This window comes from Cucurbita pepo, chromosome 12, assembly GCF_057944985.1.
Source record: "Cucurbita pepo subsp. pepo isolate OVF chromosome 12, ASM5794498v1, whole genome shotgun sequence".
In the NCBI taxonomy this organism is placed as follows: Eukaryota; Viridiplantae; Streptophyta; class Magnoliopsida; order Cucurbitales; family Cucurbitaceae; genus Cucurbita; species Cucurbita pepo.
The window spans coordinates 13,939,138-13,961,950 of record NC_141809.1 but is presented as its reverse complement, the minus strand read 5'-3'; the positions used below and the strand labels follow the sequence as shown (position 1 = coordinate 13,961,950).

At 37.5% G+C, this 22,813-nt stretch overlaps 5 protein-coding genes across 7 annotated transcripts; 3 read left to right on the top strand and 2 right to left on the bottom strand.

Moving 5' to 3' along the window:
- Positions 1–181: 181 nt before the first annotated feature.
- On the bottom strand, positions 182–2,720 carry LOC111807152 (HSP20-like chaperones superfamily protein). Its single transcript, XM_023692740.2, has 6 exons — positions 2,561–2,720; positions 1,478–1,664; positions 1,161–1,314; positions 1,011–1,057; positions 776–932; positions 182–531 (listed from the first exon to the last, which is right to left on the bottom strand). Exons 1-6 carry the CDS (start codon positions 2,563–2,565, stop codon positions 410–412), a joined length of 672 nt encoding a protein of 223 aa, XP_023548508.2. The 5' UTR covers positions 2,566–2,720; the 3' UTR covers positions 182–409.
- Positions 2,721–4,046: 1,326 nt separating this feature from the next.
- Positions 4,047–11,869, top strand: LOC111806554 (ABC transporter C family member 14). Its single transcript, XM_023691921.2, has 12 exons — positions 4,047–4,238; positions 4,457–6,666; positions 6,765–7,085; positions 7,825–7,911; positions 8,012–8,620; positions 8,735–8,899; positions 9,888–10,182; positions 10,256–10,470; positions 10,616–10,921; positions 11,023–11,086; positions 11,198–11,437; positions 11,605–11,869. The coding sequence occupies exons 2-12, from the start codon at positions 4,600–4,602 to the stop codon at positions 11,703–11,705; spliced, it is 4,470 nt and encodes a 1,489-aa protein (XP_023547689.2). The 5' UTR covers positions 4,047–4,238; positions 4,457–4,599; the 3' UTR covers positions 11,706–11,869.
- A 358-nt stretch (positions 11,870–12,227) lies between these two features.
- Positions 12,228–13,826, top strand: LOC111806441 (uncharacterized). The gene is made up of 3 exons (XM_023691755.2): positions 12,228–12,655; positions 13,393–13,514; positions 13,591–13,826. The coding sequence occupies exons 1-3, from the start codon at positions 12,313–12,315 to the stop codon at positions 13,705–13,707; spliced, it is 582 nt and encodes a 193-aa protein (XP_023547523.2). The 5' UTR covers positions 12,228–12,312; the 3' UTR covers positions 13,708–13,826.
- A 331-nt stretch (positions 13,827–14,157) lies between these two features.
- LOC111806442 (putative E3 ubiquitin-protein ligase BAH1-like 1) lies at positions 14,158–17,346 on the bottom strand. Its single transcript, XM_087128785.1, has 6 exons — positions 16,915–17,346; positions 16,471–16,715; positions 15,895–16,149; positions 15,387–15,524; positions 15,109–15,167; positions 14,158–14,416 (listed from the first exon to the last, which is right to left on the bottom strand). The coding sequence occupies exons 1-6, from the start codon at positions 17,114–17,116 to the stop codon at positions 14,311–14,313; spliced, it is 1,005 nt and encodes a 334-aa protein (XP_086984911.1). The 5' UTR covers positions 17,117–17,346; the 3' UTR covers positions 14,158–14,310.
- Positions 17,347–20,353: 3,007 nt separating this feature from the next.
- On the top strand, positions 20,354–21,764 carry LOC111786496 (universal stress protein A-like protein). 3 transcript variants are annotated; one of them, XM_087129297.1, is made up of 4 exons: positions 20,354–20,605; positions 20,724–20,818; positions 21,011–21,132; positions 21,565–21,764. In XM_087129297.1, exons 1-4 carry the CDS (start codon positions 20,419–20,421, stop codon positions 21,662–21,664), a joined length of 504 nt encoding a protein of 167 aa, XP_086985423.1. In that variant the 5' UTR covers positions 20,354–20,418; the 3' UTR covers positions 21,665–21,764. The 3 variants fall into 3 exon arrangements, with proteins under 3 accessions (XP_086985423.1, XP_023522510.2, XP_086985424.1); XM_023666742.2 differs by having other exon boundaries at positions 20,355–20,605; positions 20,715–20,818; XM_087129298.1 differs by having other exon boundaries at positions 20,355–20,605; positions 20,715–20,818; positions 21,557–21,764.
- The last annotated feature ends 1,049 nt before the right edge of the window (positions 21,765–22,813 follow it).

Here is a 22,813-nt window from a genome sequence, read left to right as displayed (position 1 = left end):
TTCAAAATAAAGAAGAAAATTTAAGCATCAAGAGATAAAGTAATATTCCACAGCCAACCAAAACCATGGAAGTCTCAATATTACCAGAGAAATCGCAAGTTGTATTCCAGAAAAAAAAAAAAGAAAAAAAATCCCTAAAGCAGACCGTATCATAAACTGAGGAAAAGCAACATCATACAGCTCAGTTCCAACTCATTCTTAATGCATTCATTACCACCTATAAAACTAGTGAAATAATTGTTCTCCTGGATTGCAAAGAAAGATTTTAAGCAGTTCAAAAATAGCAGCAGTTCCAGAGGAATACACAGTAAAATAGGCCACATCATAAAAGCTCAAAAATTCAATTCAAGCCACAACTATGAAAACATTTTTATCAAATGCTTGGTTATTTCTGAACAACCCCGCAAAATCATGTGCTAGCTGCTGCTGCTGCTTCCTTTTTCTCTTCTGACGATCCACCTTTGATTTCCGCCTCTGGCTTGGCAGATTCAGCCTTATCACCGCTTTTTTCTGGCTTTGAGACCTCTTGTTCTACGAAAACAAAATAACATAACACCATCAACACAAAATAGCTAAATCGGTCCGATCAGCAAAATGCAGCAAACAAGTTAAACAGTCAACTTAAGTGTGAATGATGCGGTCGAAAGTCTTTCGACGAGATTTCAGGTGCCTATATGCTAATCTCTTAACTAGACATTCAACCACAGCAGAAACAATTCACAGACCCAAGGCACAGTAAATCATTCTGCACTGCTCAAGCAAAATGGGAACTTACCATCATCATCACTCCCGTCGAATTCATTATCATCTCCCATGCCTCCCATGTCCATGTCGCCCAAGCCACCCATACCGCCCATGCCACCCATACCGCCCAAGCCGCCCATACCAGCCATTCCACCCAAGCCGCCCATACCACCCATGTCACCAAATTTCTGCAAGATGAAAACATTGATTAGAACAAGATACAGAGATGCAAAATACAGCAATCAGTTCAACTAACACATCCTTACCGAAAAGTCCATGCCTCCCAAATCCATGTCACCTAGACCAGCAGTTCCTGAACAACAAAAGAGTTAATCAGTACACATTAGCTACACAAGATAGGATGAAAAGTTCAATTCAAGGAAATAACCCAACAAGTTAAGGCACAACTAGACTACCATTATCTTCATCCTCATCCACCCATTTGTCCCAATCTACTTTGACATAATGGGGTGGCTTTCCATCTCCACGCAATAGCTTTTTCCACCATCCCTTCTCTGCCTTCTCTAAGATACAGAATATGCTCCGAACTCCAATGTTCACTTTACTCTCCTGTTAGAACGAAATATTTGTGTTAAACGGTGTATCATATATTTCTTCAAATTTTCCTGTCAACTTGGAAATTAGATGCGAACTACTAGGTCCATTCATTATATGATAGCATACTCAAAACGCAAAAGAAATAGCAAAAAATTTGAGTAATATGTCTACATACTTCAACATTAACTTTATCAAAAAGCTCCAACTTCAGTTCATAATGGTGATTCTCTGAACCAGCACTGCCAGAGAAAGTGAATACTCCATCTGGCTCAAGATTGACCTTAGAATCCTTAGAGTCTGGGAGCTGCACAGTGATAAAGACCTTGTCCAGTCTCTGGGCCCATTTCACCTCAGGATGACGACTACATTTTATTAAACAAATGTTATCAGTAACCATCCACGTATAAAGAACTTGTAAGTCTCTAGAGATATGCCCTTATAGAAAATCATCAGAAGAATGAATTAAACTAAATCCCGTTTCTGAGTCCATATATCAAGCAACAGAATGCACTCAAAGAGTCAGCCACCTAATCAAAAGTTGAAACAACCACCTAAGACGTTATGAAATAAAATTCAGCAAAAAAGCCAACAAGATAAGCCCTTAGCCTTAGTTGACTATGTTGACTTGCACCATAATAACACCTAAGCAACGAGTCTCAGCTTTATGTTGACCCAACAAACCAAAGAATTCTTTCAAGTCCTACAAGTCAAAAAAACAATAGTGCATCCCCACCAAATGTACAGTATACGATGTCAACAGAAAACCAGTTTCTGCAACCCGAATATATATGATTTGACAGATAATCCTCAACGTATATATATATACATATACACGGGTCGTACCAGTGTCAAAACTTACAACCGTCCGAAGTAAGAAAAGAACTATTTAGAACCCTAAATAACCCATCATGATTTTCCCACAATACTCGAGCCCAAAACGAACCAACTTTTACAAAGTCCAAGAACACGTCAATTAGAAAGCAACACAAAAAAATTAACACGACCATCATCACTTAGTAAGACATTTCTACCCAAGAACTCTCAAGATAGACCCTGACTCCCAATACCAAAGTAAAAGAGACAAAATCAAGAACGAAGTTAAGATGATTTCATATATATCGCGCGACCAAGCACGGTTCGAGAAGTAAAAATGGCGAAAATGAAGATCACAAAACCAAAGATCAAGAAGAAGACCCAACAGTATGCAATCTTGGGAAAGATCTAGCTTGACAGAGTTAGAAAGAGAGTAGTAATTTACCTCATTGCTTCGGATTATACAAAGCTGATGAAAAAGAATGGCAAAACCCTAGAGAAATGTAAGAAAGAGAGGTAAAGAGGAAACAGAAACCCTAACTCAGAAGATAAGCCAAGTGGGGGGTGTGAGTTGTCGAAATAAAAGAGGGGTGAACGAGGCTTCTAGTACTTTCTAGCTACAATCCCTCGCAAAATTTTCAATTTTGTGACGAATTGGGCTTCTATTTCATTGCCATGGGCCGATATTCTTATTGGGCTTTCGTTTGCCCTATCTTGGGCTTCTATTCTTTTATAATGGGCCGGCAGTCTTATTGGGCTTTCGCTTGCTCTAGCTTGGGCTTCTATTTTCTAATCATGGGCCGATATTCTTATTGCGCTTTCGCTTGCCCTAGCTTGGGCTTTTATTCTTTTTTCATGGGCCGATATTCTTATTGGGCTTCAGCTTGCCCTAGCTTGAGCGTCTATTTTAATTTATCATGGGCCGATATTCTTATTCGGCTTTCGCTTGCCCTAGCTTGGGCTTCGATTATTTTATCATGGGTCGATATTCTTATTAGGCTTTCGCTTGCCCTTGCTTGGGCTTTGATTATTTTATCATGGGCCGATATTCTTATTGGGCTTTCGTTTGCCTAGCTTGGGCTTCTATTATTTTATAATGAGCCGATATTCTTATTGGGCTTTCGCGTGCCCTTTATTGGGCTTCTATCCTTTTATCATGGGCCGATATTCTCATTGGGCTTTCGCTTGCCCTTGCTTGGGCTTTTATTCTTTTATCACGGGCCGATATCCTTATTGGGCTTTCGCGTGCCCTTTCTTGGGCTTCTATCCTTCTATCATGGGCCGATATTCTTATTGGGCTTTTCTCTTGCCCTTCTCTTGGGCTTCCATTCTTATCCTGGGCCGATATTCTTATTGGGCTTTCTCTTGCCCTTTCTTGGGCTTCTATTCTTTTATTATGGGGCGTCTATTCCTTGATAATAATTAAGCCTTCTCCATTTAGAGAAAAATAGAAAGAAAAAAAAAAAACACGTGGAACACGTGAACGCGAGGCTCCACCTCGGATTTATGTGTGCATTTATATTTACATAATTTCTCGCGTGGTGGTATTTTTTTTTTGTAGTGCATATATTTGGGTTATTTATTTTATAAAAAATAACCTGAAAATGCCTATTTATTAAATATTAAATTAAAATTATTGGAACTAAAAAATGAATAAATAAATAATATTTCTTGATTTTATTTATTTATTTATTTATTTATTTTTTTAATTGAATGAGGTCGCATAAATTTTTCTCCATTTGGTTGTTGAAAAGACATGCAAAATCATCGAGTCCAAATGGGTCCATCAAACGTATAAACAACTAAAAACAACAAAATAATCAATTACGCATACCCTCAAGAAACCACAAATCAACACGATATGGACTCTGTCGGCATTCTGTGAGTTTTCTCCCTTCTCAATAAGCTGTAAGTTTGCATTGAAATCATCCCCTTCCAAGTTCTTTAGTTGTTCTTCATTTGTTTGGTTTTTCAGTATGAATCTCTTCATTCATTAATCAACTGGGTCTCTGTTTCCATTTCCATGGAAGCTACAGAGCTTATTTAGTAATACCCACGTCCCCATCTGCCGCCATTAATGGACCTCTGTTTTTGTATCGTTTAGATTGAGAGAACACGACACTGTAAGAAGCTCGACGATGGTTTACTTATTAGTTTATGGATCATCTTTGTTAAACTTAGTGAGCTTCATTTCTCAGTCTTTGAGAATGCGATCTTCAGTTTTAGCCTTCTTCCATGGCTCCTGGCTTTGTATTTTCGTTTGAATCTCTTAGTTTCAGTGTATTTTCAGATGCTTCTTATGATTTCTCGTGAGTTTATGACGAATGTTGTTCATTTTCAGGGAACTGCGAGAAGGGAACGTTGTTTCCTCAAGCGTACTTATGAAGATGAACCCATAATCTGTAACGCCCCAAGCCCACCGCTAATAGATATCATACCATTGTGTCGTGATTCGTAACATAATCTTTGTAGAAATCAGGGAATATGGGTTCTGCTTCGTGGTTAACATCGTTCTCTTGCACTGTGGTTCAATCTTCAAAAGGGGCTTATCCTTCAACTATTTCCCAATGGCTGCAATTCATTTTTCTATCTCCATGTCCTCAAAGAGCACTTTTATCCTCTATTGACCTTCTATTTCTATTCATTGTCATATTATTTGCAGCTCAAAAGCTTTATACTAAGTTTACTGCTCAAGAACGGCCCGGCTCTGATTTGAACAAACTTCTCATCGAGAAGAATAGAGCTCGTCTCAAAACTACAATCTGGTTCAAACTCTCATTGATTTTGAGTGTTCTATTTGCCTTGATTTGCATTGTTTTTTGTGTTCTAGCTTTTACTACAAGTAAACAATCGCAATGGAAATTATCCAATGGATTATTTTGGTTAGTTCATGCTGTAACTCATTCAGTGATTGCTATCTTGATCATTCATGAAAAGAGATTTGAAGCTGCTAGGCACCCGTTAACACTCCGCCTTTATTGGGCTGCAAACTTCGTTATTGTTTGTCTCTTTACTGCATCTGGGATTATTCGTCTCGTTTCTGCCAAAGAAACAGGGGAACCCAACTTGAGGTTCAATGACATTGCTTTCATAGTTTTCTTGCCATTGTCAATGGTTCTTCTTTATATAGCCATTGATGGATCGACCGGCATTACGATGACCAGAACGGTGCAAGAAATTGAGCCCTCAAACGAATCCAATGTGACTGCCTATGCTTCAGCTTCTGCACTGTCCAAATTATTCTGGCTTTGGATGAACCCTTTGCTTAAAAAAGGGTATGTGGCCCCTTTAGTTACTGACCAAGTACCATCCCTTTCTCCAGAACACAGGGCTGCAGCCAGGCTAGCAATATTTGAATCAAAATGGCCTAAACTACACGAGAGAATCGAGCATCCTGTGCGAGTCACATTGATTCGGTGCTTCTGGAAGGACATTCTCTTCACTGGCTTTCTTGCAGTTATCCGTATTAGTGTCATGTTTATGGGACCTGCCCTTATCCAAAGTTTTATTGATTATACTTCTGGAAAAAGAAGCTCCCCTTATGAAGGGTACTACCTCATATTATCCCTCATGTTTGCTAAATTTTTTGAAGTGTTAACTACTCATCACTTCAACTTCCACTCCCAGAAGCTTGGAATGCTTATTCGGTGTACCCTTATTACTTCGATATACAAGAAAGGCCTAAAGCTATCATCATCTGCCAGGCAGGCTCATGGGATTGGACAGATTGTAAACTATATGGCTGTAGATGCCCAGCAACTTTCAGATATGATGCTGCAATTACATGCTATATGGTTGACACCATTTCAAGTAGCTATAGCCTTTGCGCTCTTGTATGCCAATCTTCGAGCTGCGGTGGCTGCTGCAGCGGTCGGACTTTTGGCTGTCTTTTTGTTTGTTTTTCTTACTACCAAGAATAACAATAGGTTCATGATGCAATTGATGATGGGCCGGGATTCAAGGATGAAGGCAACAAACGAGATGCTTAACAATATGCGTGTGATTAAGTTCCAAGCATGGGAGAAACATTTTCAAAACCGAGTCCTAACTTTTCGTGGTACAGAGTTTAAATGGCTTACCAAGTTCATGTATTCAGTATCTGCCACTATGGTGGTGCTGGGGAGCGCTCCAGCGGTGATCTCAACTGTTACCTTTGGCTTTGCAATCCTCTTAGGCATTCAACTCGATGCCGGGACCGTGTTTACAGCTATGAGTCTCTTCAGGCTTGTGCAGGAGCCTATTAGAACCTTCCCTCAGTCTTTGATTTCACTGTCACAAGCAGTAATATCACTTGGAAGGTTAGATTGTTTCATGATGAGTGGGGAGTTGAAGGAGGATTCAGTGGAGAGGGAAGAAGTATGTGACAATGGCATAGCAGTCGAGGTTCGAGATGGGTCGTTTAGCTGGGAGGACGAGGAGGGTGTAGTTTTGAAAGATTTAAATTTTAATGTTAGGAAAGGAGAGCTCACAGCTGTTGTTGGCATTGTGGGATCTGGAAAATCTTCTCTTCTGGCTTCAGTTCTAGGCGAGATGCATAAACTATCTGGAAGGGTATGATCCTTTTTCAATCCTTGACTGAAAGTGAAAAAAAACACTTATTAACTTGCAGGATTTATGATAACTTTGTCCCCCCAATCTCTTTCTAACAGGTTCGGGTATGTGGGACAACGGCTTACGTCGCCCAAACTTCATGGATACAGAATGGGACTATTGAAGAGAACATATTGTTTGGTTTGCCAATGGACAGGAAGAGATATAAGGAAGTAATCCGAGTTTGTTGCCTGGAAAAGGACTTAGAAATGATGGAATTCGGAGATCAAACGGAGATTGGTGAACGAGGTATTAATCTAAGTGGCGGTCAGAAACAGAGGATACAACTTGCCAGAGCTGTATATCAAGATTGCGACGTTTATCTCCTTGATGATGTGTTTAGTGCTGTCGATGCTCACACGGGGTCGGAAATATTCAAGGTAACAAGTGACTACAACACATACACAAAATACTTTTCATCTTGTTTACTAGTGACTAAAAGTGTTCTTTACAACAGTTTTAAAGCATTTAAAGTTCTTTGGTTTTGGCCCCACGGAGAATACTTCTGTGAGATCCCATGTCAGCGAGGACGCTGGGCCCCCAAAGGGGTGGATTGTGAGATCTCATATCGGTTTGAGAGGGGAACGAAACATTCCTTATAAGGGTGTGGAAACTTTTCCCTAACAGATGCGTTTTAAAATCGTGAAGCTGACGGTAATACGTAACATGCCAGCCAAAGCAGACAATATCTGCTAGCTATGGGTCTGGGTTGTTACAACTTTTATTGGGTGCATCCTTCTCCATATTTTGCACCTATATGGTTGTCTTTTGTGTATCACTTGCTTTAAAGGAGAACCAATCATGCTTTAAAGGAGAACCAATCATGCTTTTAGATTGTGATATCCCACATTGGTTGGGGAGGAGAACGAAACACCTTTTATAAGGGTGTGGAAACCTCTCCCTATTAGACGCGTTCTAAAGCCTTGATCGGAACCTCAAAAGGGAAAGCCCAAAGAGGACAATATCTGCTAGCGGTGGGCCTGAGCCATTACATAGACCATGTAATGGAGGCAGTGATCCTTGTACCGTCTGTGAGAAAGCCGTTCTCGTTTCCATTTCACGTAAAACATGAGTTGTAGGAAGTGATGTTCATCTAATTTCTATATGATATTTTCACAGGAGTGTGTGAGGGGAATTCTCAGAGACAAGACTGTCATACTTGTTACTCACCAAGTTGATTTCTTGCACAATGTGGACCTTATCTTAGTAAGTATATTATTTATAAACAAATTCTTTTTGGTTGAAGTTTCTGAAGCAAACTATCCCTTACAGTTAGAGGACTGAATTTTGGTGCCACTTTCGATAGGTAATGCGTGACGGGATGATTGTGCAATCGGGGAAGTATAGTGATTTATTAAGCTCCGGAACAGATTTTGAGGCCTTGGTTGCTGCACACGAAACCTCCATGGAAAGTGTGGAAAACAGCACGGCTGAAACAGTTGAAAACCGTCCCCTACTACGAAAATCTTCATCGATTAATGGTGAAAACAATGCTGTTGATAAGCCAAGCCCAGATAAGGGCTCTTCTAAGCTCATCCAAGATGAAGAGAGGGAAACAGGAAGAGTTGGTTGGGAAGTCTACGAAGTTTACTGCACAGAGGCCTTTGGATGGTGGGGTGTGGCCGTCGTGTTGGGACTAGCTTTCGCAGGGCAATTGTCGTCCATGTCTAGTGATTACTGGCTCTCATACGAAACTTCGGACGAAAATGCCGAATCATTTGATCCCTCGCTTTTCATTACCGTCTATGCCATACTCGCTTGCGTTTCATTGGTGTTGGTGGCTTTCAGATCCTTTGGCATTATATTGTTGGGGCTTAAGACAGCCACTGTTTTCTTCTCACAAATTCTCAATTGCATTCTACATGCTCCCATGTCGTTTTTTGACACTACACCTTCAGGAAGGATACTAAGTCGGGTAAGAAATCGATGTTTTTTTGCACGTTAGATTATTCAGATATATTCATGTAGTTATGTATGAGAAATGAGCTATATTCAAGCCATTCACTGAAGATTACTTTGCTTTAATCAGGCATCAAATGATCAGACCAACATCGATTTGTTCATCCCCATTTTCATGGAAAATAGTCTGGTCCTGTTCTTTGCTGTGTTCGGTATAATCGTCATTATATGTCAATATTCCTGGCCTACAGCTTTCTTTCTTATTCCACTTGGCTGGCTTAACGTGTGGTACCGGGTACGTTTTTTCATTTAATTTGGTTGGGTGTGTTGAGGATTGTTGGGAGGGAGTCCCACGTTGGCTAATTTAGAGAATGATCATGGGTTTGATTGGTGTGAGGCCTTTTGGGGAAGCTCAAAGCAAAGCCATGAGAGCTTTTGCTCAAAGTAGACAATATCATACCATTGTGGAGAGTCGCGATTCCTAACATGGTATCAGAGCCATGCCCTTATCTTATCCATGTCAATAGGATCCTCAAATGTCGAACAAAGAAGTGGTGATCCTTGAAGGTGTAGTCAAAAGTGACTCAAGCGTCGCACAAATGGTGTACTTTGTTCGAGGGCTCCATAGGTCTCATGGGAGGCTCTATAGTGTACTTTGTTTGAGGGGAGGGTTGCTGGGAGGGAGTCCCACATTGGCTAATTTAGGGAATGATCATCGTAAGGAATACATCTTCATTAGTATGAGATCTTTTGGGAAAACCGAAAGCAAAGCCATAAGAGCTTATGCTCAAAGTGGACAATATCATACCATTGTGGAGAGTCGCGATTCCTAACATGGTATCAGAGCCATGCCCTTATCTTAGCCATGTCAATAGGATCCTCAAATGTCGAACAAAGAAGTGGTGATCCTCGAAGGTATAGTCAAAAGTGACTCAAGCGTCGAACAAAGGGTGTACTTTGTTCGAGGACTCCAGACAAAGAGTCGAGCCTCGAGGGGAGGCTATTCGAGGGCTCCATAGGTCTCAGGGAGACTCTATAGTGTACTTTGTTCGAGGGGAGGATTGTTGGGAGGGAGTCCTACATTGGCTAATTTAGGGAAAGATCATGGATTTATAAGTAAGGAATACATCTTCATTGGTAGGAGATATTTTGAGAAAACCCAAAGTAAAGCCACGAGAGCTTATGCTCAAAGTGGACAATATCATACCATTGTAGAGAGTCGTGATTTCTAACAGGGTGTGCGTGTTCTAACTCATGACTCGTTGCTTTGTCTACATATACAGGGCTATTTCCTTTCATCATCTCGTGAGCTAACTCGCCTGGACGCCATCACAAAAGCACCTATTATTCATCACTTTTCAGAAAGCATAACCGGAGTAACGACGATACGTTCTTTTAGAAAACAAGAGCTATTTTGCGACGAGAATATCAAACGGGTCAATGCCAATTTATGCATGGATTTCTACAATAATGGATCTAAGGAGTGGTTGGGTTTCCGTTTGGAGCTGCTTGGAAGTATCTTCCTCTGTATATCTGCTTTGTTCATGATCTTATTACCAAGCAGTATTATAAATCCAGGTACTCATATTTGGATCTTTATATCTGTAATGAAAACTAGCCGTGTTCATCAGTTATATTGCCTTTGATGCAGCAACTGTTGGTTTATCACTTTCATATGGATTATCCTTGAATAGTGCGTTGTTCTGGGCCATTTATGTGAGTTGCTTCATTGAGAACAAAATGGTTTCTGTTGAGAGAATAAAGCAGTTCTCCATAATACCCTCTGAAGCAGCATGGAGGGTTGAACACAAACTTCCTCCTCCAAACTGGCCTACCCGTGGTGATGTTCATCTGCTAGACCTGCTGGTAATTATCTATCACTTCTGTCCCGCCTCGTTTTGGAAGAAATGAACTTCGTATCATCTTCTCGAGAACGTATTTAGAATGACTTTGATGTTTAAACTTTTGAAACGTTAGAAACTCGAATATGATTTAAAGTTTTTGGCTGCAGGTGCGTTATCGCCCGAACACTCCGTTGGTTCTCAAGGGTATCACTCTAAGCATCCATGGGGGAGAAAAGATTGGAGTTGTTGGCAGAACAGGAAGTGGAAAATCAACTCTAGTCCAAGTCTTCTTTAGGCTTGTTGAACCTTCGGGAGGGAAGATAATCGTCGATGGCATCGACATAGGCACGCTTGGGCTTCATGATCTTCGCTCACGATTCGGGATCATTCCCCAAGAACCGGTTCTTTTTGAAGGAACTGTGAGAAGCAACGTCGATCCAATTGGCCAGTATAGTGATGAAGAAATATGGCAGGTGATCAGATTTACATTAATCTTTCGCGTCTTACCTATCATTGGGAAGTGCATTAACACGTAAACGACTACTATCTTTTCTAAGTCTTTCTCTTTTTGTAGAGTCTTGAGAGATGCCAACTTAAAGACGTTGTAGCTGCAAAACCCGACAAACTCGATGCATCAGGTGCACGCCTTCTCCCGGTCGACGTCTCAAGCCAAATCTTGCTTGAACTTATAATTTTTTTCAATCTGTTTAAAGATGAGTTATTTTAACCAATCATCTATACTATGCCAGTGGTTGCTAATGGAGACAATTGGAGTGTGGGGCAGAGACAGCTTCTCTGTTTAGGAAGGGTCATGTTAAAGCGTAGCCAGCTTTTGTTCATGGACGAGGCGACAGCTTCAGTTGATTCACAAACCGACGCTGTGATTCAAAAGATCATCCGAGAGGACTTCGCGACGTGTACGATTATCAGCATTGCTCACAGAATTCCAACAGTTATGGACTGTGATAGAGTTTTGGTTGTAGATGCAGGTCAGTGCTCTCGCTCTATCTTAACGTTCGTTCGTTCATTGATTATTTTCTGGTTTAAATTACGTCTTGAACATCGATACGAGGTTCTAGTCATTTCCGGGATCACTGCATATCCAATATCATTCATTCTCTTTAGCTCCCTAAACACTTTGTGTTCCATGCAACAGGACTTGCTAAAGAGTTTGACAAGCCATCTAAGCTGCTGGAGAGGCCGTCGCTATTCGGGGGATTGGTTCAAGAGTATGCTAGCCGCTCCACTGACTTGTAACTCACCGTTGTGCATCAATTAGCCTTTTGGAACAGATTCATCCTTCATTGCCAAAAATCATTATAGAATCCTTCCACTCCACATGTGATTGTTTATCTTGATTTTCATCGTAAAACTTTGAACCGTTGACATTTCATATACAATTTCATCATTATTCTATTGCATATACAGAATAGTTGGTTGAAAGAACCGATGGTTAAACATATATTTTTTGTTTTAATTTCTAGGACCGAGGTTGAGAGGGAGTCCCACATTGACTAATTTAGAAGATGATCATGAATTTATAAGTAAGGAATACATCTCCATATTGTTATGAGGTGTTTTAGAAAGTCCAAACCAAAGCAAAATTATGAAAGCTCAGGGTCAAAGTGAAATTAAAAAAAAGAAAAAAATCAAATTTCTCGGTAAAATCCTAATATAATTGAGGCGGTTCGGTCTGGTTTAGTTAGGTTTGTTAAACTAACGAACCGAAAAAAGCCGGTTCCTAACTTTTTTTTCTACACACCTCAGCCAATAAACCCGACGAAATCCGGAACGTGTTCTTCATCTTCTACGTCTAAACCCTAGCCACCAGTTGTTCTTTGAATTCACAGAGGGACAGAGAGAGATGGGAAGGTCTCGAAGAAAGTACAAGAGATCTCGGGCAAAAGTGCAGGTCGGCTTGCCCAAAAGGAACCCCAATGTCTTCAAGCCATCTTTCTGTATGCCGCCGAAGCTCCGCTCCTTGCTTGCCGAACAATTTGAAGAAGATCCCGCATGGGACGAGAAAGCCAGTGTCATTCACAACTACAAGTCCTTCGGTGTTCTTTCTAATCCTAATTTGCTCAGTGTTCGTTCCCGAACGGATCACATCGTTGAGAGCGACTCTCTCCAGGTGCCGCCGTCATTGCCGCCCTCCGATGGCCCTGATTCGGTGCTTGATTCTTCCGGTAGCGATGTGGAAGAGGACGGTGAGTTTGAGTTTAATTTCTGCTGGTATTCCCGCATGGATATCCTTGTGTTTTGTGAAATTTCTGGATTTTGAAGGAGCGGGATGGTTCGAGGGTAGATAATGTTAATTAGTCGGTTTATGGAATATTAAACCTTCTGCTCGAGCTTAAGTGAACGAGTTCTCGGTTTAGTTTCTGCTACACTGTTAATTGTTTGGTGTTCTTGACCTAGAAGGATTCACAGCCTAGCTAAGGTCTGCAATTTCTGAATAGCTTTAAGAAATGCCAACTTTCCATTGAACCAAAATTTCATCCAAACTGGGTGGATTTTGTGGGTGATTGAGGCAACCTTCTTTGAATAGCGGGGAATAGCCCCGCTAGCAGATATTGTTCAAAATGGTCTTTCGGAGTTACATAATAAAACCGGTATTCATCTAGATATGGTCATTTTTAGGCTTACTTTCCCTCAATGTTTTTGGGCTTTCTCTTCTAGGCCTCTCCGTTATGGCTGTGAGAGATTTCTATACCGTTACAAGGAATGTTTCGGCCCCTCCCCAACCGTGAGATCTCACACTTTTACTAGATGGGTATTTGTGAAATGATAATGAAATGAAATGAAATAGAATAGAATGTTGATTGACTTGATAGTAATGTCTTATTTGTCACGAATCCATATGAAGATGCCTATGCAAACTTTTGAGTTGTGTTTCTGATTTGATTTTGTGCTGATTCTGTGTTCTTTCTTTTGTGTACATTAGATTTGAAAACAGCCCTGGGAAAGAAGCGCAAAGATGGGAAATCTGCACCTCTAAAACCTTTGACAACCATTCAGCGTGTTCATGTCGGTAGGCTAATCGAGAAATATGGAGATGATCATGAGGTAGGCTTCAGTTTTACTTGCTTTTAGATCGGACTAATTGGCTTATTTTTTCTCACTGAAAGTTGTTGTTCTGCAGAGGATGTTCATGGACACAAAGCTGAACTCAATGCAGCATTCTGTTGCCACTCTGGAGAAACTATGCAAAAGATACCACAGTTGTTTAGATAAGAATCCATTGATATTGACTCGTTAAAGATCTTTCAAATTGTTCTGTTACAGAGGTGAAATCAGATAAGGTATGATCATGAAATCTTATTGAGCAATATTGTTTTGAACCCTAATCTATGAGAGGCTTGAAAGATGGTTCATTCCCTTGCTTGCTGTTTTCTTCCTTTCAAGGAAATGGCCAACCCATAATTCTAATTCTTGGTGGCATCTAGGATGGTTTGGTTGGAACAACTTTGTAAAAAAGTGAGTGCTACCACTCCATAAAAAGTCACTATAGATATCTACTTTAAGTTGTTGAAAAATCTACCAAGAAATTGATCACAATCACAAATGGTTATTGATATAGAAGTTCTCATAGATAAATTGCGAACCTGAGGTTTAAGCATATACTCTCGAGGTTCAAGGTTCGAATCTCTTCCACCCTACAAACTAGAAGGAACTTTAACGAGGAATCAGCATCCAGGAACGCTGGAACGCTTGTCAAGTGACTTGAGCATCAGCTGTAAAATTCTAGAAAGAATATTATTTACAGTGTTCATACAAATTGAGGAAGAAAAAAAAAATAAGACACCAATTTAGCAGCAATGGTAAGATTTGAATATTTAGCCATTGTAAGGAGTAATGATATCTACACTCCCATGAATGCACGAGACATGGATTCCCAGTGCTCCTTTGCTTGCTGAACTCTTTCTGCTCTTTCTGTCTGAAGACGTTTCTCCCAGTATTCAGGGCAGCTATTCAAACATACAAATGATTCAGAGTCACAAATCTTTGTAGAAAAGAAGCATGAAAGAATGTAGAAACTGTTTGAACTTGGTATAGAAATGAACGGTTGTCGGCATACAAAAAGGGTCAATACTAACCAGCTTTAAGGTTTTGGCGTGTAGAGAAAAATGCAAAAAGTGAAAATGGATTTTTCTTCCTTTTTTTTTGTGAAAAGAACTAGCCATGAAGACTTTTAGTGGTGATTAACAAGTCCATGAGTAAGTATTATCCATTTAAAAAAATTAAATTAAGCCATTTAAGTTTGTGAAAAATGTTTAGTAGATTCGAAATTTTTTATTTTGTATCTAATAAAATTTATAAAAAAATGCAATTAGTCCCTTAAATTTTAATTGGCGTCTAATAATAAGGCTACTCATTTTAAAATATAACACATTTATTAGATATTAATTAAACTTTTAATTTGGTGTATTCAAAGATTTGATCTGGTTCAAAAATGCATCTTAAACTTTTAATTTAATTTTGTGTATTCAAAGACTTGTCAAATGCAAAATTAAAATTTGAGAATTTATTAGACACTAGTTCAAAAATCCACCCGATAAAGTATTAAAAAGGTATAGTAGACACAAAATTATTAAGTTTGAAAAATTATTAAATCTAAGGATGTTATAGACTATGCCCGAGAAACAAGAGATGTACTGACCTTCGATGTAACAGAATACTAAGCTCTTCCAAATGTATAGCACCTTCATAAACTCCTGCCTGTGGATCAATACAAAAAATTAGATCAGAATGAAGTAGCAGAGCTCAGATCCTTTCGAAGTTAAGACTTAATCACAGAAACAAAGCTGGCCCTTCGTATGGTATTATAGCTGTTGGTATTAACCTACTTCAGTATCATCTTGTTTATATGATCCTTTTCTTTTTTAACCAAATGATAGCTGAACGAAGTTAAAATTGTCAGAGCTGAATCTAACTTACCTCGCGGCAGAGTGGGCACTTTGCTTTTGGATTTGCAGACTTTAGCCCATTGACTATGGTTACTGAGGCTGCCGAACAAGCACACATGTAGCAAAATATATGGCCGCAAGCAAGAGAAACGGGATCAAATACTGTATCCTGCAGTTAGAAAGAGTGAAAAAGCTCTGATGAACAAAGGAAGTTCTCATTTTAGAAACATTAGGTTCTTCGTGATCTAACATTAAAAAGAAGGGTCCTAATTGCAGAGATGATTTACTCTAATGGGTTAGTTCATTTGAGCAAACTAAAACCTCCCTGGTTGCACCTGGAGAGTTGGAAACTCCAAGAGTTGAAAGCAAGCAAAATGACCTCACATCAACGTTCATCCCAACTTTTGAACGTCTAAACGGAAAAACTAAATCTTCATCCAACACTAAATCCAAAATAAACTAATAACAAGAGTAATGAAGAACATTAAACATGGGACAGTTTCATAAAAATGCCCAAACTTGAAGACCCGAAAACTTACCAAGCATATGGAACACGTCAAGTCGATGTCAAGTTTGACTGAATCGAAGAGCTCACAAGTAAGCGATGGGCTTCCATCAGTAATTGCAAGGGAACATTTCTCAAATGCTGAAGAGATCCTCTCAGATTTATGCTTTGTCTCCTTCAGGTTAATGTGAAATGCTATAAGCTCTGATAGCCATGGTGACTGAAGGATCTCAACGTGATTACTTTGAGCTTTCGACTTGAATGTTTGCCCTTGCTTGGAGTAATGAATCTGTACTCAGCAACCCAAACAAGAACTAAGTAAAAGAAAAGAAAGTTAAATTACAAATTTAGTATTAACTTTCATAGTTGAGCACATTGGACAAAAATTGATGGATGAAATGATAGAAGCACAATCTTTTTAAGTAACTTTATTTTGTCCAATTGACCAAATCAACCAACGTATGAAATGGTAGACACGAACAAATAGAACAACAAGTTTGAGAATGCAAACCATTCGATTTTAGGAATTGAATTAGTAAATCTAGAAGCGGGAAAAAGACATCATTGAAGTGAATCAAACCGGAAATGGTAAGACATATTAGGCAAATACCTTATCATATTTCTTCAAGATTTTCCGAACTGCAATGGCGTTCATCATTGCATAATTAACCAGTTCATTCCCTTCTTGAATTAAGACAGAATGGTCGCTTTCCAGTTTGCCTTTGAACCATAAAAGATACTTTCTAAAGCCAGAAGCGAGGTGCAGCTCAAGCAATTCCTGTGCTCGCTGATTAAAGCAGCCTACTATTCCAGACATTTCCTTGAGAAGGAAGGGGAAGAAAGTCCCATCGCACACTACGCCCACACAAATCAATTTAAACGAAACAACGACTTAAAATCACAATGCAATATACAACCAATACAAAGTTTAAAATAACCTAGCAAAAAATCAAACACCAAAAGGACAATCACAGAGAGATCAACAAAATTCAAGAAATCCTTAAATAGGAAGAAGAAACGACGAAGGAATCAGAACATAATCGAGTTTCCATACCTGAACAGTGATCCGGACAGCTCTGAACGGCTACGGAGGAGCAATCGCCATCGCCATCGCCATCGCCATGGCGGTGTTGAGACTGAAAATCTCTGCTACAATTCTTCAGAATCTTCTTGAGCCGTTTGAACTGAAATCCAGGCAGTTTCAGTTTCTTCTCCTGACCTCGCAAATACTCCTCATACTTTTTGCAGAACTTCATCTTCTTCCAGATAATCCACTCGATCTCTCGGCCGCGTCGTTCAAATCTCCCTAAACAATCAACTTAATCTCCGAACAAATGTCAATAATCCACTGCCTGAAAGCTATGCTTTCTCTGCAATCTTAGCGCCTTAAATCGATCAGAATTCAACACACAACAAAAGAATCAGATGTCACTGCGCGAATGAAGTGAAAAAAAAAAAAAAAAAAAATCGCAAACTAAGCGGCTGTAACTAAATTGAAAGGAAAATTCAGGTTTCTAATAAGAAAGAGGTTACGTTTTATATGAATTAAAAATATATTTTCAATAAAAAAAATACGTATTAAAAAATTATAAGACTTAAATTTATTGACAATTAAAAAAAAAAAAAAAAAAAGTCAAATGGCAGGAGGCTTTCCGAAGCATCACCGCCTGACCTCAGCCTCTATATTATAAATTATATATATTTTTATCCGTTAAAAATCTGTTATACACAAATTCAAATCTTTAATTAAAAATATTATTATTAGAATTTTTTTTTTTTAACAAAATTAAAATAATTATTGTTTAAATAAACTTTTTAATAAAATCGATATGAAATAACGACGAATTTGTACGTAGTAAATATACTAATTACTCCAAAATATATATATTAAATATTATTAATTAAAAATATTAAGGGCTAAATTTTTGCTTTTGAATTTTGAAAGACAATATACATTTGAAATATAAATTTCATATGTGAATATTTCAACGAATTAATATTTCTATTTAACTAATTATATTAATTTAGACTAAAGTTTGGATGAAGGTATGAAAATAGTTGAAGGATGATTTGTGACATTGATATATTATTATAATGAGTTGTTTTCTTTTTTTTTTTTTTTTTTCCCGAAATAATGTCTTCATTTTTTTTTTTTTTTTTTTTGTTTAAAATATTTAAATACGGCTATCCTACAGAAGGCCAGAGCCAGACAGCTGGCGTCCAAACAAATTCCTTTTAAATAAATATTCATATCCGTTTTACACGGAAAAGAAACCGTAAAAGAAAGCCCCGTGTTTATCACGAGACTTTCGTCGGAGGCAAGCAATACCGCCGGCTAACCGACACAAAGAATTTAAAAATATTCAAAATTAAAAATCTTAAATTTAGAGTATTAAAATAAATCATAAATGACTTTTGAAAATCTAAAATTGTGGCGGTAGGTTGACATTTTTTTGTTGGGTCAACCTAACACATTAAAAATAAGGTTACAACTGAATTTCACCCTACCCTACTTTTAAGATTATTATAAATATTAATAATATTTAATTTCTATCACCTTTGATGTGTTATGAAATTTTAATTATTAATTTAATATGAATTATGAATAAGGTTTTTTAAAAGTAATTAAAAAAAAAAACTTGACAATCTCATCTAATCTGAAATAAAAGGTTGGATTTGGTTGGATTGTGAACTCACTCGAGTCGTTAACTCAAAATGGTTTTTAAAAGTTGTGAATCTCAGGTTTCATTTATTCAAAACGAAATATTCAAAAACTCAAATTAATAAATAATTAAAACCTAAATTAATAAATAATTAAAATGGTAAAAGAAACATCCATTTGAGTTTATCAAGAAAGATATGTATGTCAACATTATGATGTTCTATATTGGATGGGATGCATGCGTGGAGTTTTCAACTTTATTTTTCTCTTTTTGAGATGGCAATGGGAGAACCATCCATTCATTCAACCAAAAAAACAAGCAATAAGCATGTGTTATGCATATCTTCTATCTTTTAAATATATTACAAAAATCTCCCTGAGTCGTTTTGAGCCGCTACTGTATCGAGTCGAGCCGAACCATAAAGTTGATGCTTGAAAGGGACACAAGTTGGGCTTGGCGCGTGGGTAAGGACATGTATCACAGGATCAGAATATGCACACATCTTGCAGTCTAGATCGGACTACTATCGAGTCAAGTGCTTAGGTTGTGAGGCTACTGTGCTAAGGAACGATCGTTTTAGACAAAGTGCCTACTACGCCGAAGGATGAAATTCAATATTTGTCATTTTTTAAAAAGGAAAATGAAATAGGTGGCGAGATGGGGACAGGAAGACTTCTCCATCTCTGCTCCGCCCCGTGGACATCTTTAAATGTAGATAAGATATATTAAATATAAGTATAAATAAAATTTAAATAGGTTGAATACACGTTTTTATGATATTTGAATGAGGTTTAAATAAATAATATAAATATATTATTTAATTTTCACAAAAATTTCCATTAAATGGTTTGTTTGGGGCATGTTATATACAGTAAATCACATTAATGGAATGAAAAATATATATCATGCAATAATAGTAATTATTTGTTCTATAAATATTGGATTTACCATAGGAGAAAAGGTAAAGTAAAAACAATGACAGAGAGATGGACGATGATAAAGAAATTGGAACAAGCGGATATGAATGGACTCTTGCAACTTAGAGAGGATGACGTAGATACCGACATCAACACAAATTTATTCAGGTGGTGCCCTCGGAGTAAAGTTAGGGATCTAAAGAAACAGATCGGAAATGAAGCGAAAATCATTCTGTTCGACGAGAACACGAACGAAGTCATGCAAACAACCATCAGGTGGCTCGGGACGCCTCGTTACCATATCGAATGGGACGTCAAAAATAAACCTTATGCGTCTGGACAAGATATGTTAATGGGTTGGGATCTGAAGTATAATCGATTGGCTTAAAAGTCCTTCAAATACAGTTTCCAGAAATTAGTGACGCAGGATCAAGCACGTCATAAATTATAATAAATTATATATAAATTATATATAAATTATATATAAATTAAGAATATTTTAAGTTGAATTATGGTGTAAGTCTTGTATTTCTTATTTATTATTTATTATTAGATAAAATAGAAAAGTGTGTGGTTAATAATTTATTGTAATTTTATTTGAAATAAAACTAATTCAAATTTTTGTTTTATATTTATCTTTAAATATTTATTATTGCCTTTTAAAGTTAGATAACAAAAATAATAAACAATAAATTTGATATTGTTGTTTTTAAAATCAATTATGAAAATATTTCTATATCTAAAAAAATAGAAACGAAAAATAGGAATTCTGTGGCTGCCACGTGTACAAAGGTGTCGATGTATCTCAGTGACATGTAAGAGTCCATTGCATTTATGGCCGAACTTGCTGACACGGCTGCCACGTGGACAAACTCTTCCCTCAAACAATAAAAACGCCGCGTTCTCCTTCTCCTCCCCTGTTTGAAACCAGTTCACCAATCCCAAAAACAGGCGGCGTTCTGGAATCGTCTGGCGGCGATGGCGGTAGAGGCAGCGAAGCCAGTGATGGTGATCGGAATCGACGACAGCGAACACGCAGTTGCCGCTCTGGAGTGGACATTGGACAAATTTTTTTCTCGAACAGTACGATTACAACCGTTTAAGCTCGTCGTTGTTCATGTCAAACCATCTCCCGACGTCTTCGTCGGCGTCTCCGGACCAGGAAGTAAGATCGATCCTCCTTCTCTCTGCTATTTACTTTCAAACAGAAATGGTTCCAAATCTATAATCGAGTTTTTAAAGAGACGACTAATGAACTCAGAGTCTACAATCAGGAATTGCAGGATCGGTTGAAACCTACCAAGCTCTGGATGATGATTTGAAGAGAAAAGCTGCGAGAACTATCGAACTCGCCAGAGAAATTTGCGCTGCGAAATCGGTAACAGTGGAGTTTAGATTTCTCGATTTACCTTATCTCATTCTTTGAATCTCGGATTAAATGGATACGAACTTGCGATGATTCTCAAATGCGATCCAATTGTAAATCGTAAATCGAGAAAGTAGAAATCCTGTAGATCGATTTAAGAATCTGTAAAGAACAGAGAGCAATAGCAATGGAGTTGAATTGCAGGTTTTTGATGGTGAATTCGAGGTTGAAGAAGGAGATGCAAGGTATGTACTGTGCGAGGCGGCTAATAAGCACCGGGCTTCAGTGCTTGTAGTAGGAAGCCGTGGCCATGGAGCTATTAAACGGTACTTTCTCCCGAACCACGTAAATTTTGGTATCTCTTTATTTAATTTCTGTTTGTGTGTGAGTGCGATGGATCTTGCTCCCACTTTCTCCATAACAATTGAGTATCATAACATTTTGGTTGTTGCATTCCTCTACAACAATTGGGTATCATATTCCTTTTGGTCGTGGTATTTCGCTACGATAATGGGTATCATATTTGAAGGGTGTGGCTCTTAGTGGAACACGACTCTCCACAATAGTGTGATATGCTCCACTTTGAGCATAAGAGTATTCTTTAATTATAAATCTATGATCATCTCTAAAACCATGTATTCTTTAATTATAAATCTATAATTATAAATCTATGATCATCTCTAAAACCATGTAGGATCATTTCTTGCATAAATAAATTTTTTAGTCCAAAATTGTAATGGGAGTTCATAGTAATGCAGGGCTTTGATGGGAAGTGTGAGTGACTATTGCGCACATCAAGCACCTTGCAGTGTCATGATTGTGAAGATGAAGGAGCGTAGCAACAAAAACAGTGCTTAAATAACTCAAAATCTGTATTTCTGTTTGTATTTCTGAATCTTATTGTATTTTTAAGACGGGATACTTGAAAGTTATTTAATCTTTTTAATTTTCTTTTTAAGGCATTTCTCACTTTAATTTTAAAAATATATATAAAAACTTTTTGGTTAGCCCAACGACTTGTGCCATCCCTCACCTGCTCAAGTTAGCCCATCCCATGGCTAATAAATTCTTATTTGATTTTTTTTTGCAAATAAAAATAAAATTTTTATGTTCTATTAGACATCAAATTTAATTTTAATTATTATAATTAATAGATGGATTATTTTTGATGAACTACCCGTTCAAAGTTAATAAAGTTAGATAATATTAGATAATTTTTGAAGTTCAAGAAGCTATTAGACATAAATATGAAAATCACAACCACGACTTCTATCTACTATTTCGATGTCCTTCGAACCCATACGCCACGAATTAGCTTTACTTGCATTGATTTTGTAGCCAACGTTGGCCTTTATAGTGCTTATTTCTACTCTCTTCTTCTAGACGTAAAACGTCTAAGAAAATGACCAGAGATTGATTGAGATTCTTGTTTCTATCTTGTTTAATATAAATATATTTTTAACACATTAAATATTAAAAATTTAAAAATGAAATTTTAATTTTTTATTTAAATTAATAACTATATTTTTTAAAGGATGTTAACGGGTACAAATTATCTTGGGGAATCAGATTCGAATTTTACAGGGTTAGAAAATGAAATAGGTGACGAGATAGGGATGGCTTATCCGTCTTCTCCCATCTCGTAGACATCTCTAAGTGATATATTAAATATAAATATAAATGACATTTAAATAGGTCGAATATAATATGAGATTTTATGCTATTTTAATAAGATTTAAATAAGTAATATATGAATATAAATATATTATTTAATTTTCTCAAAAGTTTTCATTAAATTGTTTGTTTGGTGTAAATTTTCATTAGATTTACTTGAGAGTATCTTGGAACTAAGGCATGAACATGGTAAATCATATATGTTAATAATAATAAATGGAATGAAAAATATATATCATGCAATCAAATTAAAATACAGTAATTTTTTGTTCTATAAATATTGGATTTACGGTAAGAGAAAATATAAAAAAAAATAAAAATGGCAGGGCGATG

Coding starts and splice junctions, on each gene's coding strand:
- LOC111807152 (XM_023692740.2), bottom strand. Junction 1,315..1,477: donor TTGATAAAGTTAATGTTGAA/GTATGTAGACAT, acceptor TCGTTCTAACAG/GAGAGTAAAGTGAACATTGG. Junction 933..1,010: donor TGGGAGGCATGGACTTTTCG/GTAAGGATGTGT, acceptor TTCATCTTGCAG/AAATTTGGTGACATGGGTGG.
- LOC111786496 (XM_023666742.2), top strand. CDS start 20,419: ATGGCGGTAGAGGCAGCGAAGCCAGTGATGGTGATCGGAATCGACGAC. Junction 20,606..20,714: donor CGGCGTCTCCGGACCAGGAA/GTAAGATCGATC, acceptor GTCTACAATCAG/GAATTGCAGGATCGGTTGAA. Junction 20,819..21,010: donor AAATTTGCGCTGCGAAATCG/GTAACAGTGGAG, acceptor GTTGAATTGCAG/GTTTTTGATGGTGAATTCGA.
- LOC111806554 (XM_023691921.2), top strand. CDS start 4,600: ATGGGTTCTGCTTCGTGGTTAACATCGTTCTCTTGCACTGTGGTTCAA. Junction 8,621..8,734: donor CAGGAAGGATACTAAGTCGG/GTAAGAAATCGA, acceptor TGCTTTAATCAG/GCATCAAATGATCAGACCAA. Junction 10,471..10,615: donor TTCATCTGCTAGACCTGCTG/GTAATTATCTAT, acceptor TTTTGGCTGCAG/GTGCGTTATCGCCCGAACAC.
- LOC111806442 (XM_087128785.1), bottom strand. CDS start 17,116: ATGAAGTTCTGCAAAAAGTATGAGGAGTATTTGCGAGGTCAGGAGAAG. Junction 16,716..16,914: donor CTGTCCGGATCACTGTTCAG/GTATGGAAACTC, acceptor GTGTGGGCGTAG/TGTGCGATGGGACTTTCTTC. Junction 14,417..15,108: donor AGTATTCTGTTACATCGAAG/GTCAGTACATCT, acceptor ATGTTTGAATAG/CTGCCCTGAATACTGGGAGA.
- LOC111806441 (XM_023691755.2), top strand. CDS start 12,313: ATGGGAAGGTCTCGAAGAAAGTACAAGAGATCTCGGGCAAAAGTGCAG. Junction 12,656..13,392: donor TAGCGATGTGGAAGAGGACG/GTGAGTTTGAGT, acceptor TGTGTACATTAG/ATTTGAAAACAGCCCTGGGA. Junction 13,515..13,590: donor AATATGGAGATGATCATGAG/GTAGGCTTCAGT, acceptor GTTGTTCTGCAG/AGGATGTTCATGGACACAAA.